The following is a 21,310-nucleotide window of genomic DNA, read 5'->3' on the forward strand; positions in this document are numbered from 1 at the left end:
TTTGGGAGGCCGAGGCAGGCAGATCACAAGGTCAAGAGATCGAGACCATCCTGACCAACATGGTAAAACTCGTCTCTACTAAAAATACAAAAATTAGCTGGGCATGGTGGCAGGCACCTGTAATCCCAGCTACCCGGGAAGCTGAGGCGGGAGAATTTCTTGAACCTGGGAGGCGGAGGTTGCAGTGAACCGAGATCGTGCCACTGCACTGTAGCCTGGACAACAGAGTGAGACTCCATCTTTTTTTTTTGAGACAGAGTCTCACTCTGTTGTCCAGGCTGGAGTGCAGTGGCACAATCTCGGTTAACTGCAACCTCCACCTCCCAGGTTCAAGAAATTCTCCCGCCTCAGCCTCCCGGGTAGCTGGGACTACAGGTATGCACCACCACGCCTGGCTAAGTTTTTTTTTTTTTTGAGATGAAGTCTCACTCTGTCACCCAGGCTGGAGTGCAGTGGTGGGATCCCAGCTCACTGCAACCTCCGCCTCCCGGGTTCAAGCAATTTTCCTGCCTCAGCCTCCTGAGTAGCTGGGATTACAGGCACGTGCCACCACGCCCAGCTGATTTTTGTATTTTTAGTAGACAGGGTTTCTCCATATTGGTCAGGCTGGTCTCGAACTCCTGACCTCGTGATCTGCCCAACTTGACCTCCCAAAGTGCTGGGATTACAGGCGTGAGCCACCGCACTCGGCCGGCTAATTTTTTTTTTTTAAGTAAAGACAGGTTTCACCATGTTGGCCAAGCTAGTCTCGAACTCCTGACTTCAAGTGATCTGCCTGCCCCAGCCTCCCAAAGTGCTGGGATTACAGGCATGAGCCACTGCGCCCAGCCATTAATGCAAATATTTGTGTGTGATTTTATTTATTTATTTATTTATATTTTTATTTTTTTGAGATGGAGTCTTGCTCTGTCGCCCAGGCTGGAGTGCAGTGGCATGATCTCAGCTCACCGCAACCTCTGCCTCCTGGGTTCAAGCTATTCTCCTGCCTCAGCTCCCCGAGTAGCTGGGACTACACACGCCTGCCACCATGCCTGGCTAATTTTTGTATTTTTAGTAGAGACAGGGTTTCACTATATTGGTCAGACTGGTCTTGAACTCCTGATCCACCCGCCTTGGCCTCCCAAAGTGCTGGGATTACAGGCGTGAGCCACCAGGCCTGGCCTTGTGTGTGATTTTCAATGTACAGGACATTTCTGGAAGTCAGGATAATGGGTGCTGACACAAACAGAGGGCAAAAGGGACTGGATCTTAATCATCTTTTTGTTCCCAGAACCTGACACGCAGGGGCAGCCGTGAGTGTCCTTCATCATCTTCATCACTGCTGCTGTTCATTGAGCATTCATTACACGGCAGGCAATGTCAACCAAGATCTTGTGAGTGCCACCTGGCAGATGAGGAAACTGAGGCACAGAGAGGCACTGTTACTTGACCAAGGTCACACCTGCGCCAGCCTGTTTGTTAAATGAACCCAGGAACCCATGCCAGCCCCCGCTTGGTGGAAATCAGCCAGCAACAGAAAATGCTTCCAACTTCACACAGCCCTTCTTGATGGGGTGGCGACATTCAGGTTATCGATGGCCATCAGCAAGCACAACAAGGCCATTCCTAGTGGGCGCGCTACCTGGGGTGTGTGTGTGAGTGAATCAGGGATGCAGCTGGTAGTGATTCACAGATTGCTGCGTAAGGAGCCTGAGTAGGAGACACAAGAGAGAAGAAGCTTCCTTTCTCTGTCTCTCTCAGTTGCACACATGACCTGTGGCTCCATCATCGGTGAGATGAGTCCCACTTCAAACTTACGTAGCCAACAAACAAGCAAACAAAAACAGGCCAAAGAGAAGGATTTCCTATCAGTTTTCCTGGAATCACCAGGAACATGTTTCAGATTCTTTACAAAATTCCAGGATGCAGTCACCTGTCCAGGACATGCCATCAGGAAAGGGAGGTCCACCTTTGGGTCAGGAGCATGCAGGCAGCTGGGGAGGCTGGGTCCTGGGTTTTCCTTTTTTTTTTTGAGATCGAGTCTCGCTTTGTCGCTCAGGCTAGAGTGCAATGACACGATCTCGGCTCACTGCAACTTCTGCCTCCCGGGTTCAAGCGATTCTCTTGCCTCAGCCTCCCAAGTAGCTGGGACTACAGATGCGCACCACCATGCCCAGCTAATTTTTATATTTTTAGTAGAGACAGGGTTTCACTGTGTTGGCCAGGCTGGTCTCAAACTCATGACCTCATGATCTGCCCACCTCAGCCTCCCACAGTGCTGGGATTACAGGCATGAGCCACCGCCCCCGGCCAGATCCTGGGTTTTCTCAGGGAAGCTGCAACAAGAGGGAGGAAAAGGGGAGAGGAGGAACCAAGAGGCCTGAGTGGCAGAGCTGCAGTGACTCATCAGGTCTCAGGCCTGTCCTTGGTAAACCTGGATGGTGTGACTTCAAAGTTAATTACACTAGGTGCTTTCAAGATGCTGGGATGAAAGGCCTTGGGAGGCATAATTACTTGAGAAGACATTCTTCAAGGGCCGTGGAGGAGCCCAGGTTACTATCTGTAGGCATCCTCTGCCCCAGGTGGGCCTTTCTTTTGTTTGTTTTTGAGATGGAGTCTTGCTCTGTCACCCAGGTTGGAGTTCAGTGGCGCAATCTCAGCTGACTGCAACCTCCACCTCCTGGGTTCGAGCAATTCTCCTGTCTCAGCCTTCCAAGTAGCTGGAATTACAGGCATGTGCCACCACACCCGCCTAATTTTTGTATTTTTAGTAGAGACGGGGTTTCAACATGTTGACCAGGCTGGCCTCTAACTCCTGACCTCAGGTGATCTGCCCACCTCGGCCTCCCAAAGTGCTAGGATTACAGGCGTGAGGTTCTCCTTCTTAAAGGGGCAGTGCTCCTCCCACAGCTTCAGGGCTGAACCCTCTGCTTATCCCATCAGCCTCTCCTGCACCGGCAACCTTGGTGAAGGCAAGCCCTGGATGTTTACCTTCCTGAACCTCAGTAGGCTACGGGACACCACTTCACATGGGCCACTTGAAAGGATAGAGAGCTGCTGTTAGTGCCCAAGGCTAGGGTGAAAGAAAAGGCGGCCACAGGGAGGAGAAGGAGAAAAAGATGGCTTCATGGCAACCTTTATCCTGCACCTGGGCGTTTCTCCCTCCCTGACCCACATGCAGGGGGGAAACAGGCAGACCCTGGAGAAGGCTGCTTTGAGAACAAATTATGGATGTCTGGTAATTGGGCAGAGTGAGGTCAGAGCTTGGAATGTGTGGACTTCTCCAATGACCAGTTGTGTTCCTGTGGGCGCTTGTGCTGTAGACTCTGGGAAAGAGGCCATGGGGACTGAGCATTCTTAGCCATAACTGTTTCCACATCTGTTTCTGAAATAAAGCAGAGATGAGAGGAGGGAGAAGAGGACGAGAGAGAGAGAATATTTCACTTTGCTATAACACTTTGCACTGCTGACCAAGCGCAGTGGCTCATGCCTGTAATCCAAACACTTTAGGAGGCTGAGGCTGGAGGATGGGTTGAGCCCAGGAGTTTGAGACCAGCCTGAGCAACATAGAGAGAACCCTGTCTCTACCAAAAAAAAAAGAAAAATTATCCAGGCATGGTGGTGCATGCCTGTGGCCCTAGCTAGTAGAAGGATCATTGGAGCCTGGGAGGTGGAGGCTATAGTGAGCCGTGATCCTGTCACTGCACTCCAGCCTCAGCAGCAGAGCAAGACCCTGTCTCAAATAAATAAATAAAAATAATGCTGCACTAAAGGAGCTTCCATTGGAGCTGCTTCAGGGGTCTGCCTGATCCATTCTCCCTTAGGAAACCCTGGGGTGGGGGCACCAAGGGTAGGAAGCAGGCAGGCAGTGAATGGAGAGGGGATGCTACCCCTAGGAGCAGGCCAGTGACTTCAGGAGCTTGCATTTTTTTTTTTTTTTTGAGACGGAGTATCGCTCTGTTGCCAGGCTGGAGTGCAGTGGTGCGATCTCGGCTCACTGCAATCTCCACCTCCCAGGTTCAAGCGATTCTCCTGCCTCAGCCTCCTGAGTAGCTGGAATTATAGGTACGCGCCACCACGACCAGCTAATTTTTGTATTTTTAGTAGAGATGGGGTTTCACCATGTTGGCGAGGATGGTCTCGATCTCTTGACCTCGTGATCTGCCTGCCTCAGGCTCCCAAAGTACTGGGATTACAGGCGGAAGCCACCACGCCCAGCCGGAGCTTGTATTTTTGAAGGCGATAAGAAACAGAGGGGAGGTGACGAGACCAAGTGCAGAGGAAACCCAGCCCCTTCTTTTGTCCCAGGTCAAAGTCTCCCTGGTTCCTCCCCTCCTTCCTTTTCAGAATCTTTTGCTGTCTAGTCTTGGACACCCCCTGCTCAAGGGTTCTGTGGCCTCCAAAACACTTGCAGTCCTCTTTGACCTCACAACAACCTCCTCCCACCAGCCGAGCCCGTGAGAGTGTCCCAGCTCAGGCCTTCCTCTTCCTCTCTTGAGCTCCAAGCCTCCCTTCTCACTCCGCACATAACCTGTGATAGAACTTAGAGGAGTGGATACCTGTGTGTGTATGGGGGAGCGGGGTGTGGAAGGGAAGGGGCATGAGGAGATGTGCTGGAATATTAACAAGCACCTACATCTTCATCCAGGCAGTGACTACACAGGAGTAGAAAAACGTACACTCCAGGCCACGTGTGGTGGCTCATGCCTGTAATCCCAGCACTTTGGGAGACTGAGGCAGGTGGATTGCCTGAGGTCAGGAGTTCGAGACCAGCCTGGCCAACATGGTGAAACCTCATCTCTACTAAAAATACAAAAATTAGCTGGTCATGGTGGTGTGCGCCTGTAGTCCTAGCTACTCGGGAGGCTGAGGTAGGAGAATTGGAGGTTGCAGTGAGCCGAGATCACCACTCCAGCCTGGGCAACAGAGCAAGATTCTATCTCAAAAAAAAAAAAAAAAAGGGAAAAAGGAAAATGTACACCCAAGATGTGTGCATTTTTCTGTGCATAAATTACAATTCAATTTTTTAATTTTTATTTTTGAAAATAGAGATGGAGGCTCACTATGATGCCTAGGCTGGCCTTTAACTCCTGGGTTCAAATTATCCTCCCACCTCAGTCTCCCAAATTGCTGCAGATATGACCCACTATACCTGGTCTATAATTCTTTTTTTTTGAGACAGAGTCTCGCTCTTGTCGCCTAGGCTGGAGTACAATGGCACAATCTTAGCTCACTGCAACCTCTGTCTCCCGGGTTCAAGCTATTCTCCTGTCTCAGCCTCCCAAGTAGCTGGGATTACAGGCATGCACCACCACACCCGGCTAATTTTTATATTTTCAGTAGAGACGGAGTTTCACCATGTTGGCCAGGCTGGTCTTGAATTCCTAACCTCAGGTGATCCACCCACCTCAGCCTCCCAAAGTGCTGGGATTACAGGCATGAGCCCTGTAATTCAATTTTGAAAAGAGGGTAATCAGGGGGAAAAGGCCAGGCAGGGCCCCTTTTTGCCAGCCTTGCCTTTCCCACTACCCTGTTGCTTTGAGCTGACCAGCTGCCTCCCGCTGCCCCACTCCTCTGGCTGAGCACCTCTCTTGCTGGCTGCCCCTCCTTGGCTTGGGGCTGAGGAATGTGCCCCTCCTCACTACCCAAGCTAGCTTCCCATCAGTGATCCTGCCATGCTCGTGCTCCCAGGACCCCAGGCTGGCAGCCCCAGAGCCTCTCGATTCCTCCCTCTCTCTCAATCTGCTAAGAACAGACCTTGTGGCCGGGCACAGTGGCTCCTGCCTGTAATCCCAACACTTTGGGAGGCCAAGGTGGGCGGATCACAAGTTCAGGAGTTCGAGACCAGTCTGGCTAACATGGTGAAACCCCATCTCTACCAAAAATACAATTAGCCAGGCATGGTGGCGTGCACCTGTAATCTCAGCTACTTGGGAGGCTGAGACAGGAGAATTGCTTGACCCTGGGAGATGGAGGTTGCAGTGAGCCAGGATGTTGCCACTGCATTCCAGCCTGGGTAACAGAGCGAGACTCCATCTCAAAAAAAAAACAAAAAAAAAAACAGATCTTGTTCTGAAGCAGTTCAGTCATCCTGGCCTCCCGGACACCTTGTGCCTGGGTCGTGACCTCAGCTCCCTAAGCCTTCTTCCTGCCTCCTTTCTCTGTTCTCCAATCTCCCTGCGCACTGTTGCCAGATTCACATTCCCCAAGTTAACCTCCATCATGCCCCTCCCCCAGCAGCAGCTCCCCAAGGTCCAGGTGCTGCCTGATGGAAGTCAGGCGAGTGGGCCCGGAAGGGGTCAGGCTAAGGGGGCATAACAGTTTCTGTGCAGACAATTCTCCCCATGTTACAGATTAGGAAATCGGGGCTCAAGAAGGCCGAGCTGCTCGCAGCTAGGGAGTGGGAGAGCTTTCTGGATGCAAGCCTGCTTCTGCAGGATCGGACTTCTCCAGCCTCAGCCACTGTGACTTGTCTCCCTCCCACTCCCTGTTTGGACCTCCCTAAGTATCTCATGCTAGTTCCTACCTCTGGGACTTTGCACATGCTGTTTCCTCTGCTGAGAATGACTTTCCCCAGCAAAATCTCACTCATATCTCAAGGCTCAGGCCGAGCGCCTTTGAAACACCTTCCTTGATGATACCAGACACATTCCCACCCTCCTTTATCCTGAGTTCACACTAGGCCTGTCACACTGGATTCTGGATTGGGGTGAACCACTTGCTACTCTGAGTCCTTCCCCTGACTAGGCCATGAGACCCTGGAAGATTCACACTTCATGTTTGAAACAAGGAGTTATCGCAACAGAGCACTTAGGAGGTACCTGGGACTGTGGAGTCAATGTTAGCAGCGTGGGCTGTCGAGCCAGGGCATCTTTTCTGTGCCTCAGGGTCCCCATCTATAAAATAGGGATCATATGGCCGGACGCGGTGGCTCACGCCTGTAATCCCAGCACTTTGGGAGGCTGAGGTGGGTGGATCACCTGAGGTCAGGGGTTTGAGACCAGCCTGACCAACATGGAGAAACCCCGTCTCCACTAAAAATACAAAATTAGCCTGGCGTGGTGGTGCATGCCTGTAATCCCAGCTACTTGGGAGGCTGAGACAGGAGAATCACTTGAATCTGGGAGGCAGAGGTTGCAGTGAGCCAAGATCGTGCCATTGCACTCCAGTCCGGGCAACAAGAGCGAAACTCCATCTCAAAAAATAAAATAAAATAATATAAGGAACATAATACACTAACCTTGCAGTCTTGTTGGGAGCAAAGGGTTGGAAATGGCCTGGCACAGGTGAACCCTCAATGAGCTTAGCCCTTGTGTTCATCTGAGGTCTCGTTGAATTCTGGCAACCCTCAGAAACAGGCATCATTGGCCGGGCATGGTGGCTCCTGCCTGTAATCCCAGCACTTCGGGAGGCTGAGGAGGGCGGATCATGAGGTCAGGAGATCGAGACCATCCTGGCTGACACGGTGAAACCCCGACTCTACTAAAAATACAAAAAATTAGCCGGGCGTGGTGGGGGGCTCCTGTAGTCCCAGCTACTCGGGAGGCTGAGGCAGGAGAATGGTGTGAAACTGGGAGGCAGAGCTTGAAGTGAGCCGAGATCACGCCACGGCACTCCGGCCTGGGCGACAGAGCGAGACTCCGTCTCAAAAAAAAAAAGAAAAGAAAAGAAACAGGCATCATCACCTCCACATTACAGAGGAGGAAACTGAGATGTGCCCGAAGCCCCCAAGATGCCAATCCTGTGCTCCCAACCCTCCATGCCTGCACCACCTCCAGCCTAGTACCGGGCACCCTGGTGCCTACACAAGCCCAGTTAGCAAGTGTTTTTTGTGGCATGAATGAAAATGACTCACCAGGTGCCTATTTGCCCCCTCTGGTAGGGGCAAAGTTTCCTTGTGATTATTTGGCATACTTAATAAACTGTATGGTTGACGCATTAATGTCACTTCCTTAGAGGCTGTCAGCCACTGCCCACTCCCAAACACTAGCTCTCTAAGTAAGAAATGCAGGAAGAAGCATGATGGGTAGAAATGGGGCAGAGCAGCAGGGGCGGGAAAGATTCTCAGATTATAGGTTTTTAGACAGCTTGACTTTCGTGTATGTAAACACCTTCATATCCAAAAAATAAGCCAAAAAAGAGGAGGGGGAGAAGCATTAGCTTATTATTAAAATTGATGAAATAGGCTGGGCACAATGGCTCATGTCTATAAACCCGGCACTTTCGGAGACTGAGGTGGGAGGATTGCTTGAGCCCAGGAGTTCAAGACCAGCCTGGGCAACATAGTGAGATCTAATCTCTACAAAAAATACAAAAGTTAGCCAGGCATGGTGGCGCGCACCTGTGGTCCCAGCTACTAGGGAGGCTGAGGCAGGAGGATCCCTTGAGCCTGGGAAGTTGAGGCTGCAGTAAGCCATGATTGCACCACTGCAGTCCAGCCTGAGTGACAGAGCAAGATCCTGTCTCAAAAAAAAAAAAAAAAAAAAGAACTATACTTTTCACTGTAAAAGACAAATATCAGCTCCTTATTCTTTTCTCTCAGGGCCTCTAGTTGGTAACTTCCACTCGCCGTCTGATGTCAGGTTGTCCATCCCAGAAGGTCCTAAGGTCTGGGGAGGCAGGGGAACTCTCTGCTGCATTCCCCTAGCACTTCATTCAACCAAGTGTGGGTAAACAAAATGGCTCTTCGCAGGCTGACCAACTGACCACTGACTCCCAGCTGCCACCCAGCCCCAAGGCCCAGGCTCTGCTTACCACCTGCCATTCCAGGGCCTACTGACATTTCCTGGCTTTGGGTAACACACCTGATACCTGATGCCTGTAAAGGGGACCCACCTTTACTTGGGCCTCACACAGCAGGAAACACTCCACCAGGCCGTGAGCCTGTGGGTCACTGGGTCTTGATGGCCAGCACTGGAAGGCGCCTTGAGCTACGTCCAGGATTTCAAAACGCCCGAGGGGAACCTCCCAGGGCCCTCCACCCGCTTCCCAGGCAGACCTGGGAGGCTTCGCTCTTGCTTCTGGGTTGAGACTGTGGCAATAATGGCTCTTGGGTTGACGAAAGGAAGTAAACTGTGGTGGGTAAATGCAGACGGACAGATTATTTTCCAAGCTGGTGAGACCAAGGCAGGCGAGGCTGAGCGCTGCCCTTTTATCAAGGCTTGACTGAAGGACCTTGCCCAGAGTCACTATCAGAGCTCGCTTCAGCACTCTCCCTCGTGGAGCCCTAGGGTCAGCGGTGGAGAGGGTCAGAGCACCCCCACAACCCCCACAGCGAGATGGCCTGGGCTCAAGTCTTGCCTCTGCCACCAGAGCTGTGACTGTGGGCAAGATATTTTACAGCAGGACCAGTTCCTTGTCCGAAGGCAGGGCTATTAACAGGACCTAACTCAGGATACTTGTGTGGATAAAATCATGTGTGAAGGGCTTTTAGGGCCTTGCTTCTCAAAGAGGGGTCCCAGGCCATCAGCACACCTGGAGTGTGCAGGGAGAAGCTCTCAGCCCCACCCCAGCCCTCTTTACAAGACCCCCTCGTGGCACCTGTGTGCACTCGTGTTTTCAAAGCCCCCTGGACATCCCAACCACAGCCCAAGTGTTGTGAAAGTGGCCCCAGCCACACCTGCCTCCAGGGTGAGGGCTTGTTCCTCACTGACTCCTGCTGATCCCAGCAAGACCCACTTCTGGGTCTGCAGGGAGAGGCCCTGACGGCACAGAGGTGGACAAAGGGCTGCCTGCATCACTTTATCTTTTCTACTTTATTACTTCAAATTAACAACCACAATAAAGCTCAAAAAAGTCCAATATTTACACAGGAAAAAAGTACAAAATTCCCCCCAAAGTTCTTCAGTATTTTTTTTTCAGTTTTTTAAATTACAAAGTAATAAAAAGCTTTGCTCTTTAATTAAAAAAAAAAAAGGAAAAAGGGGAAACAGAGGTAAATAAATTAGGAAAACACACACATGGAGAAAACAAACAAAAATAAAATAAAATAAAAACAAAAAGGTGTTAACTAGGAAGGATGGGTTAATCCAAAACCCAGCCCTGACCCCAGGCTCCTCCTCAGAAAGGTGGAACCAGGGAGAGGGGGGACCCCAGGTGACTGTCAGGACCAGGAAGTAATTTATAACTCAGAGCCAGATGCCTTCTGGAAGCAGTCTCCATGGATTCTGCCCTAAAACCAGGAATGGCAGATGAAGCTGCCACCGGCTGATGACGGGCTGGGGGGGATCGGTGGCAGCGAGGACCCTCTGAGCTCTGAGGGATGCGGAGGTCACCGCCCACCCCCATGTCCTTGTTAGTAGACACAGGAGAACGGGAATTAGGGCTGGCAGGCGGGGTGGGCCGTGGCACCTGCTGTCTTGGGAAACACAGGTCAATACATCCACACACACACACACAGGGGACACCGGCCCCCACCACCTCCCCACCCACTCCATGGAGAGGCAGAGGAGGAGGCTGGAGGCCAGGGGGATACTGGAAAAGCCCAGCACGGGAAGTCGGCCACTGTCATCTCAGAGTGGGTGGGGCTGTGCGTATCTCCTGGATTCTGAGGCTCGGGAAACTCGGTGGGAACTGCCTTTGACTGACTACACCACTCCCCAATGATGCTCGAGGGCCGGCTTTGGCTCTGGGACCTGTCACTTCTCCGACACGGACCCGACCCGTTTCTCTCCAGGCAGGTGGTGGGTGGGGGCAGGAACAGGAGGCCGGGCAGGCCCTGGCGTCTGGCTCCTATAGCCTGGTGTTGTCAGGGGAGCATCTGGCAGCCTGAAGGTTGGGGGCAGCGGGCACCACAAGGGGGCAAGAATCCTTAGTGCTGAGGGCATCTCATCTTCTTGCCATTGGCAAAGAAATCAAAGAAACAAACTCCATCGTCGGTTTTGTGCTGGGTTTTTTGTTGTTCTTTTGAGTGGTTTATTTTTGCCATCTTTTTTTTTTTTTTTTTTTTTTTTTTAAAGAAAATACAGTGAAGACACTAGAAGGGAGAAGGGAGAAGACAGGTGAGGTGCACAGCTGTCTCTGGCTACTTTTTTTTTTTTTGAGATGGAGTCTTGCTCTGTCCCCCAGGCTGGAGTGCAGTGGCACGATCTCGGCTCACTGCAACCTCCACCTCCCGGATTCAAGCGATTCTCCTGTCTCAGCCTCCCGAGTAGCTGAGATTACATATGTGTGCCACCACACCCGGCTAATTTTTGTGTTTTTAGTAGAGATGAGTTTTCACCATGTTGGCCAGGCTGGTCTCGAACTCCTGACCTCAAGTGACCCGCCTGTCTGGGCCTCCCAAAGTGCTGGGATTACAGGCACGAGCCACTGCACCTGGCCCCCCAAACTCCCGTCTTCTCGTCCCTTGGTCTATCTCCCTCTGGAGCCAGAGCCTGGCTCAAGGCCCAGCACGCTGGGAGATCCATCTTCATGTGACACAAACAGATTCTCTCCCTTCTCTGCCCTCCTGGTGAGCATCTCCCCACCCCACCCCCAAATATCTGCCCAGCCCGCCATGGACAGCTTGGTTCCTGGGCCTGAGATCCGAGGAAGGCCAGCCCTGTTCATGCCTCCACTCTCTGTGTGGATGAATTTCTACAAAACAGACCACACACAGATTGTCCCAGTGTGAAGTCGAGTCCCCTGACGTGTCGGGCTACTGCCTACAAATGGACACACGTTCCCCAGAAAGCTCAGATTATACCCTCGAGAAGCCCAAAGAACCCCTGCTGCCTCCCCTTCCCCAAGCCAGGCCCCAGAGAGGGGCGTTTCCATACCCCGCCTCAAGGCCTGGTGCAGTCAGAGAAGAACTAGCAGGCTCATGCTGGCCAGAGGGCCTCTCCCAGTCCTACTACAGAGGCCTAAAAAGGGCTCCTTTGCTTCCTCCACAGCCCTGTTGTGAGTCTTGTGCGGGAATTAACTTGCGTAACAGCCCAAAGGCTGAGACAAGGCTAATGCCGTGGGAGAGGTCAGAGTGTGAGCCCATGGCCCCGTCTCTGCTGGGAACCAACCTTCCAGAATATGTTAAGGCAGAAGGAGACAGAGGGCTGGCTGAGGGCAGAAAAAGTTTTTCCAGCAGAAACTAATCCATGTGGGGTCAGGCCTGAGCATAGAAACCCTTGGCCCCGAGTCAGGCAGGCTCTGAGGTTTTAAACTCCTTGAGGCCCCTTAGAGTTCTGGGGCGCCTGGTACCATCTGCCACTGCCACCCACTCCTCCACAACACATTGGTCTCTTTCTGGGGCCCTGGGAGCTTCTAGGCTGGCTGGGCTGGTTGCATCTGCAGCAGTCATGGACTCACCTAAGCAAACACTGGTCCAATGGGGGCTCTCCTCACTTCCCGAGATGGTCAAATGGCACACTTGTCTTTTGAGGGTGGAGAGGGAGAGAGAGGGAGGGACAAGCTTCAAGTCAAGTCCCTTAGCCACTGGCGATGGAGATTTGGCAAGTCTCTCCCCACTGAGGAGGTGTACCCCCACCCCCACCTCCATGCAGCCCCTCAAGCTGAGGGAAGGCCTGTGCGATTCCAGTGACTCTAGGATGTCCCTGTCTGTAGCTACGAACATTGCCCAGGGAGGCAAACCTGCTACCTTAGTAGATAGCCAAGAAGGGTTCTCTCGCAGGACTCCCTCCTCGCCCACAAGCAGGAGGACGAGGGCAGGGCTCCCACCTACCTCTACCAGGCCACCTGCCCTGGGCAACTACAGATTCCCACTTCCCAAGTGTCCCCATCCAAACATAGCACCAAAGTAGATGGGACCTCACCGCCCCTACACCCCATGCTCTTGCCAATGCTCACGGGGGCTCCTGGGGGCTCCCTGATGTCAGGGAGCAGGAACACCTCATCTCTGAGCCCCTGCTGCCCACCCTGGCTGGGCCCCTGGCAGTGAGGGCTGGAGCCCAGCCGTGCCACTTGCCAGGGAATGTTACTGCCCTGAGCCTTGGTGAATGACTTTGCTCAAGAGGGCTCATTAGACCTCAGAGGATTAAATGAGGCCAAGTCCCGACTCAACACAAGGGGTTCACTCCAAGGCAAGCAGCGTCAATGGAGAAGGAAGAACAGAGCCATGGCCTGACCTCCCACTGGGTGGTCTCTAACTCAGTTGTGAGGCCCAGAGGGACTGGCAGGGGGGCAGCTCACCTGTGAGGCTGGGATCCGGGAGACCTCTTGCCGCCCAGTGAGGTCTGAGGAGGAGACGTTGGCGGGCGCGCCCCTGTGCAGCCTCATACTCACCTTCCTCTCCCGGTCGACCCGTGAGATCGCTCTGGGAGAAGTATTGCCTGGAGGGAGAGTGGGAAGCCACCCTCAGAGTAGACACGAACAGAGCCCCCCACCCACCCTGAGCCCAGCCCACTGCCTGAGTCCCTGCTCACCAGCCGGCTGGATGCGGGAGGCTGGCGTGGAAGCCACGGGCTCGGCGGCACTGCGGAGCCGGTTGGCAGTGGCCCCCGTGGGTGGGCCAGGGGGCAGGGCTCGGGTCGCGGACCCCCGTAGCTGCCCCATCCTCTCCTCGCGCTCGTGTTCTCGCCGCTCCCGGTCCACGTCCTCGGGGTTCCGGGCTGCACCCTGCAGGGATGCAAAAGACACCGGTCAGCCCCAGAGGCCAGGGTGCTCTGGGCCCAACAGCCCTGCAGGGCACAGCAGGGGAGGGAGGCCGGGTGGGTATCTCAGAAACCTTCTGCTCCAGCCTCCCCGACAAGTGCGGGAAGCCATGACCCACAATCACACAGCACAGAGACACGAAGCCACACAACCACCGGAGGAAGGAGAAAGCAGGGGTCTGGGGGCAGAGGGAGGTCAGTCTGCCCTGCTCTCCTGGGATGGAGCCAGAGCCAGGACAACTAATGCGCCCAGGATGATCAAGAGCACCTCTTGGCCCTCCTGGCCTGGGGCTGGGCCTGCCCTGGCCCCTCTCTGTGTACCAAGAGCCCTTAACTACTCAAGGTTGCCAAACCGAGCAGGGAAGCTGTTTAGAGGCCTCTAGCAGACTGGCTAGGGGTGTCCAGAGGGGGAAAAGAACAGGCCCAGAGTCACAAAACTAGTGGAAGGCTGGGCTAGGACTCAGACCAGCTCTCCCGGTACCTAGCCAGGGGCTCTTTTCATCAGGGAGCTGTCCTTCCCCTGCCGGGACCTGGCAATGGCTTCTGGCAGGTGCAGTGGAGGCCACAGCCAGGAGGCCCAGGGAACCCACACAGATACCGCCTGCCTTGGGACAGAAGCTCAAAGGGAGCTGGAGAAGAAAATGGGGCCACGTTCCTCACGGAGGAAGAAGAGGCCCAGCAGGCAAGGCTGGAGCAGAAGGGATGCCCTAAGCCCCCAGGTGCCCTGCTGTCCAGCCACTGCCGCCCCTGGTGCAGGAGGAAGTGAGAAGGGGCCAGAGAGGAGCATATGTGGGGGCAGTGCCCGACTGCGTTACCTAGTTCATCCCGGGGCCGTCCGCAGGGAAGGACAGGGGGCTGGCAGGAAGGGGGCCGCATCTGTGGAGGAGAGAGCTGCGGGCTGAGTTGGGGGCCTGCTCATGGGCCACAGGGTGTGGTTCCTGCAACCCATGTCTCTCCCAGGAGACTGGCCAAGAGGTGGGGGTTGGCCCTGTCTTTAAGCAACTCCAGGAAGTAGTGGCTAGGACCAGAGTGATCCCTGAATCTTAGTGAGGCACCAAGTCCCAGAGAGGCCTTGTGACCTGCCTGGGGTCACACAGCTCAGGGAAGAGCTAGGGTCTGAACCCAGGCCTCTGCCACCTAGTCCCACTCTGCTCTCTGCACCCCAAGAGGTCACTGTTCAGAGCCTTGCCTTAGAACATTCTAGAAGATCCATCTTCCCATCCTCCCATCCAGAAGCCTCTCAGGCAGGCCTGGGACCACCGGGGCTCTAACTCCTGACCTCCGGTCCTCACCCCGGGCTCCCACTCAGTTGCAGGCTGGCAAAGAGTGACTCAGCCAGAGCCACGGCAAAGCCTGGGGAGGAACACGAGCTGTGGCACCTCCATGCCAAACCTTCTGCGGGTAGGGTCACATCAACCCTGCGAGGCAGGTCAATCTCATTTCCATGCTTGGGATACAGAGGCTGTGTGACTGGCTCCAAGGTGTGGAGCCTTGCAGCCAGCAGCCAAGCAGACGGCTGGAGCCCTTGCCCTTTGTGAGCCCAGCTGGCTCAGGTCATTGCCAGCCCGGAGGCAAGAAGTGGGCGACTCTCCATGGTCCCATCCAACCCATAGGACGCAAGAAACACACAGCAGGGAGCTCTCTTGGTCTTTATTGCCCATAGAAAACACAAAAGGTCAGCAAAGTCACACGAGCATCCACCCGTCATCACATGGACCTCTGTCCTTGGCTGTGTTGAATTCCTTCCCGGCCGGCTGACTGGACCTCGGAACACAGTGGTTGTATGTGCTGAGAGTGGCTTCCAGGCTCCAGGGAACCACAGATCCCAGCACCCCGGTGCAGAACACAGGGTGTCCCGTCTACTGTTGGGTAGCATGGGAAGGGCCTGGCCTCAGGGTGAAGGTTCCCATTGCATGTTTTCCAGGTGCTTCTGCCAGGGGACTGCTGGAGGTGGTTCAGCTCACTACAGTGGCCGTGGCAATGAGTCAGAGATTGGCAAAGGATAAGGCTGTGGGTGCCTCTGCCCAGCTTCTAACTCCAGAGCCTGCCTCAAGAGCCCTTAACTCCAGGAAGGCGGTCAGACTAGCAGCAGTGGGTGGAGAGGTGCTCCTGGCCTGGTTGGAAAAGAGATCTTGCTGGCTAGACAGTCTTGTGAGACTCCATAAGGGAGGCACCTAGAGCAGTCATGTCCACAGAACGTTCTGGATGAAGGAAATGGTCCCGTCTGCCTTGCTGGATGTGGTGGCCACTGGAGGGCAGTGGCATAATCTCGGCTCACTCCAATCTCTGCCTCCTGGGTTCAAGCGATTCTCCTGCCTCAGCCTCCCAAGTAGCTGGGATTACAGGAACACACCACCATGCCCAGCTAATTTTTGTGTTTTTAGTAGAAATGGGTTTCACCATGTTGGCCAGGCTGGTCTTAAACTCCTGACCTCAAGTGATCCGCCCTCTTTGGCCTCCCAAAGTGCTGGGATTACAGGCATGAGCCCCCACGCCTGGCCGACATTTCCAGTCTTGATTAATTTTAATTCATTAAAAATGTGTCGCATGTGGCCAATGGCTACCATCTTGGACAGTGTCTGTCTAGAGAATACAAAATCCATTCTTGGAGTTGTGCTGAGCTGGAGGGCCAAGCCCATCACGAACCAGAGTTGAGAGTGACTATCTCGATGAGAAGTGCCCAGTGCCTTCTCATGGTGGAAAGAGCTGGTCCCAGGTGCCCAAGGCCATGGGCCCCATTTGGAGCCAGAAGGTCTAGGGTGAAGTCAGAGAAGACGCCCCCTGCCAATATCCCATTTCCACCCCTGCTGAAAAGGGCAACAGAGGCCTCTCCCTGAGGTCCCTGGCCTGCGAGACCCCCATTCTCTGTCTCACTCCTTAGTGAACAAGAAACCCAGACAGAAGAGAAGCCCAAGACCAATGTGCCGACCTTGGCTTCCAGGAGAACACAGCCTTGGTCCTAACCATCTAGCAGGGCGGCTGAGGGCCCTGCCGTGAAAAAGGCACACCAGGATGAAGCAAGAGGAGGTGTTTAATGAGTTCAGGTTCAACAGAGAGGCTGCCGACGGGGTCTGGCTGTGAGTCTGTCCTGGGACCCGTTCCCACCAGGCCCCTTGTGGGCAGTGGCTACCATCCCTCCTTCAGGCTGTCCTGGCTCTCAAGGACCCCATGGCAGGGCCTTTTCCACCATGGCCTCCACTGTGCTGCCATCTCTTGGGAACAGGGGGTCATCCCACCCACCCAAGAAACACTCCCTCAGGCCTGGCCCCGATGGGCTCAGGCACACCTGGCGACATCAGAAATAGGGCCCTGGAGTCCAGACCACAGGCCAGTAGTTTTGGGGGGACAGCTCCTCCACCTCCTCCACCTCTTCCATGGGCCTATCTGGGGAGCTCTGGGTGCCCAGGGGCGCCGGGCACCTGAAAGGGACAAAAAGCACAGCTGAGGCTCAGCCTCCTGCGCTCGCTGGTCAAGTGGCAAATTTTGGAAAAGCCAGACCTCAGAGGATCCTTACCAGTACGTGGGTGAGTACGTGGGCCCGACACAGGGACAGGGGCGGGGACAGAACAGTCCCTTCGCTGTCATGGGGCTGTCACGGGGCTGAGCCTGGCTCGAGGAAGCCCCCTTTTCCAGAAGAGATGTGAAACAAGACATACGATTTCACAGATTCCAGAGCTCTGAGTACGGCCGGCCAATGCTGCTCCCCACCCAACCCCACCCCCGGCACTCTTAAAAGAGGGAAACAGAACAACTGCCTAGCCAGACCCAGGGGCCCATGACCAAGAAGAAAGAAAGCACCATGACTGGGTCCAGGCTGGCCAGAGGGGCCACGGTGCAGGTAGCCGCCTGGGATGTGCAGAACAGGAGCAGCAGGACGGTGTAGGCAGCGATCAGGGCAGCAGGGGGCACCGCCAGCACCACCCATGCCCTGTTGCGGGCACCCAGGAGGGACCCCAGGCGAAGCCAGGTCCTCCTTGTTCCGACGGGAGACAGTGCCCTGCCTGGGCCCTGCTGCCCATGGCGGCACAAGCTGTCAGCACAGATGAGGCTGGAGGGCTCTGGGACCCCAGTGAGGTCAACCACACTGTCCAGCTCATACCTCCCATCTGTCGGAAGCCCCACCCGCCACCGGCTCACTCTGGCCCTCTGAGTCAGGGCCTTCCCCATCCAGTCCCCCAAGCCCGCCTTGGCCTCCAGGTGACTCACGAATTTCAGCATGTTCCAGTCGAAGACGTAGTCATAGGAGAAGCCCTGCCGGTGGAAGAGGTTGCGGAAGAGCTGACGTAGGTAAGAGTAGTCGGGCTTGTCGTCAAACCGCAGGGAGCGGCAGAAGTTGAGGTATGTTGAGAATTCGGCTAGGGGGTGTTGCAGGGGATAGAGAAGGCCACCGTAAGGCCATGCTCCCAGACCCCCTGCAGCCAGTACTGCCCTAGCCACCCACTGTCCCTAGATACTTCCAATCTGAGAGGCAAGAAAAGGAGGCAACAGAACCATGGCCTTCCCTACCGTGATGAAAGCCTGGCCTGCCTGTGAGCAGAGCCTCTGCCGCTTTCAGAGGAAGGGAAAACCTGCGAACAGTGGCCAGGAGCCTCTGCCAGGTAGCCGGATCCAGGAGCCATCCATGCCCACAGCTCTTCCGCTGCCCTCACCAAGCACCCTGGGGCCCGCAGATCAATCGTTGCCATAAATTCAAAGGACTGCAAGAGCCTGACGGGACCTTCTAACACAACCTAAGCAAGAGGAGGAAAACTTCCAATTCCTCCTCAAAAAAACTGGGGAGAGGGCCCTTGGGAGATGAGGCAGGAATGTGGGCTGGGAAGCAACAGGTGTAACAGCCAGGCCAGGGAAACCGGGCCTTCTGGCTGTGCCAAGGAGTGGCAAAGAGCCAGGGGTTACTGCTCAGGTGCCAAGGGCTGTGGGGCAGCCCAGTGTGGGCTTTGTTGTTGTTGTTCCTTTTTTTTTTGAGACGATGTCTCGCTCTGTCACCCAGACTGGAGTGCAATGGTGCAATCTCGGCTCACTGCAACCTCCGCTTCCCAGGTTCAAGCAATTCTCCTGCCTCAGCCTCCTGAGTAGCTGGGATTACAGGTGGGGCTAATTTTTGTATTTTTAGTAGAGATGGGGTTTCACCATGTTAGTCAGGCTGGTCTCGAACTCCTGACCTCATGATCCGCCTGCCTTGGCCTCCCAAAGTGAGCCACCACGCCTAGCCCCAGCGTGGGCTTTGTATGGCCTCACCTTTCCCTTAGTGCCTCAGGGGCCCCCAGGCATGTCCCCTCCCACTGGGCTACTCACAGGGATAGCCTTTGCAGAGGACCTCGATGGGCGTTGACATCTTCTTCTCGCTGATCCGCTCATACTTCTGGCGCTTGGTGGCTGCTTTGAGCCCCTGCCAGGGCAGGGAGCCCAGGTTGAAGTACATGAGCACGTAGCCCAGGCTCTCCAGGTCATCTCGACGGCTTTGCTCTGCACAGAGAGTCAAAGACTAGGTGAGGGACAGGTGTCCACTCAGGCCCCTAACTCATCCTCTGGGTCATGCTCCTCACCATGCACCAGGACCCTCCTGCCCCCACACTGGATGTTGCTCACTGTATGCATTTTAAACAGGCACTGCTATTATCCTACTCCTACAGAGAAGAAGCCTGAGGCAGGACCTTCTCAACTTAATTTGGGCCTAGTTTTTCCAGCTCAGGCACTTCATCATTCAATGACTATGACAGGGCACCTACTGCCCCCTTGCCTGGCCCACCTCGTGGAGAGGTCACAAGCTTCAGCATCAGATGGGGCCAGGGTCAAATCCAGCTTTGGCATTCGCTAAGCTGCATGACCTTAAGCAACCCATGTTAAACCTCTGAGCCTGTATCTTCCAGCCTGCACCAACAGGGCACAGGAGGAAGCAGGGCCAGGGAAGGCGCCTGGCACACACAGCTTGGCTTACAAGGGGGAAGACCCGACTGTGCAAGGACATGGAATAAGCCTGAGCTTGCGGGCAGACGGGGTGGGGACTTTCTCACTAGAAAAGAGCCTGGGGGCCTCCATCAAGGTAGGGGGTGAGAGGGCTCCAGAGAGCTGGGCCCTAGCCAGTGGCCCCAGGTGCACACTGCTCCAGGCCTGGCTCCCTCACCAATGCCCAGGTGCGTGTTGATGGAAGCGTAGCGGGCCGTGCCGGTCAGGTTCTTGTTTTCCCGGTAGGGAATGTGCTGGTGGGTGCGGGCGTCCCGATACTTCTTGGCCAGGCCGAAGTCGATGATGTAGACCAGGTTGCCCTTCTTCCCCAGCCCCATGAGGAAGTTGTCGGGCTTGACATCCCGGTGGATGAAGTTCTTGGAGTGGATATACTCGATGCGGCTGATCTGGGGAGGAGGGGACCATCTGTTCAACAGAGGGGCCCTTGCCCAGCGCTCTGGGCCAGGCAGGGGCTGGGGCCACAGAGGTGGAAAGGCAGAGGGAGAAGGGTCTGCCTTTGACCATGAGGGTAATTAAGGGGCAGGCCAGAGAAGGCCTCCTGGAAAATGTGACATCAGGATGAACTCTGAAGGGGGAGTTCACCAAGTTGGCTATGAGACAGAGAAAGAGAGTATTGCAGGAAAGCTAATGGGAAGATCCAGAAATGAAGAGTCTGCTAGAAAGGCAACTGGTTCCCCATGGAAGGCTTGCCTGCCCGGCCCCACACTCATAGGACTTAGGGAGCCAGAGAGGCAACAGATGTGGGGTAGGGGCAGGCAGGGAACACGGGGGAAGCCTAGACCAGAAGAGGTGACAGTGGAGTGCAGTGGCAAAATCTCGGCTCACTGCAACCTCTGCCTTCAGGGTTCAAGTGATTTTCTTGCCTCAGCCTCCTGAGAAGCTGGGACTATAGGCGCGCGCCACCACGCTCAGCTAATTTTTTGTATTTTTAGCAGAGATGGCGTTTCACCATGATGGTCAGACTGGTCTCAAACTCCTGACCTCAGGTGATCCGCCTGCCTCGGCCTCCCAAAGTGCTGGGATTACAGACTTGAGCTACCTTTTCAGTCGAGTTTTTAAAACTCAAACTAATATCCATGCATATGCCGTGGCCTCTGGCTCTGGCCCCAGGTTCAGCACAGCTCAACATCTCCTGCACCTTTCTTGAGTTTCACACTGTGAGGGGCTGTGGCGACCCTCTGCTCACGCACCTTCAGCCTACATCGCAGGACTTTTGCAGACCAAGATTAAAACCCCTGTACAAGATCTCCACATTCCATTCCAAGTTCAAAATTCTACAGTTTTGTATTTTTAAGAAGCTTTCCTCCCTATGCTGATGAAGGGCTTAGTACTTAACAACAGCCTGTTAGAGGAGCCTGTTTTGGCAAGGTGCTGAATGGTATCTCACCTAATCCCCTCAACAACCAACAAAGGAGAGACTCTCACATGAGGCCACTGAGGCTCAGAGAGGTTCAGCATTCACCTACGGTCACTGGTCTGGAATAGGACCCAGGTCTGTGTGACCGACCGCAGGCTTTACATTACCCACGGCAGGCCAGACGTGGTGGATCACGCCTGTAATCCTGTGTAATTCCCATCTTGGGAGGCCAAGATGGGAAGACTGCTCGAGACCAGGAGTTTGAGACCAGCCTGGTCAACACAGTGAGACCCCCATCTCTATTTCTTACAATTAAATGATATTTTTGAAATAAATAAATAAAACTACCCCAGGAAGAGTCCCAAGCCCTGACTCGGCAGGTCTGGAGTTGGGCCTGAAATCACATTTTAAATAAACAACTTGG

The 21,310-nt window shown here is 54.6% G+C and overlaps 1 protein-coding gene across 20 annotated transcripts in view; it reads right to left on the reverse strand.

Moving 5' to 3' along the window:
- Positions 1–1,840: 1,840 nt before the first annotated feature.
- The window catches only part of CSNK1E (casein kinase 1 epsilon), a 33,641-nt gene continuing 14,171 nt past the window's right edge, over positions 1,841–21,310 (reverse strand). For 3 of the 20 annotated variants that reach the window (XM_054469535.2, XM_054469536.2, XM_054469537.2), the window contains exons 5-12: positions 19,687–19,915; positions 18,858–19,028; positions 17,769–17,917; positions 14,378–14,438; positions 13,335–13,527; positions 13,102–13,241; positions 12,262–12,326; positions 9,716–10,954 (exon numbers count right to left, since the gene is read on the reverse strand). In XM_054469535.2, coding sequence (XP_054325510.1) covers positions 12,310–12,326; positions 13,102–13,241; positions 13,335–13,527; positions 14,378–14,438; positions 17,769–17,917; positions 18,858–19,028; positions 19,687–19,915 — 960 coding nt within the window. In that variant the 3' untranslated portion in view covers positions 9,716–10,954; positions 12,262–12,309. Of the gene's footprint in view, positions 3,365–9,715; positions 12,327–13,101; positions 13,242–13,334; positions 13,528–14,377; positions 14,439–15,197; positions 17,918–18,857; positions 19,029–19,686; positions 19,916–21,310 lie in introns of those variants that run through there. The other 17 variants (XM_063663258.1, XM_063663263.1, XM_063663260.1 and 14 more) reach the window with 7 other exon arrangements.

Source organism: Pongo pygmaeus, chromosome 23 (assembly GCF_028885625.2).
Source record: "Pongo pygmaeus isolate AG05252 chromosome 23, NHGRI_mPonPyg2-v2.0_pri, whole genome shotgun sequence".
NCBI lineage: Eukaryota > Metazoa > Chordata > Mammalia > Primates > Hominidae > Pongo > Pongo pygmaeus.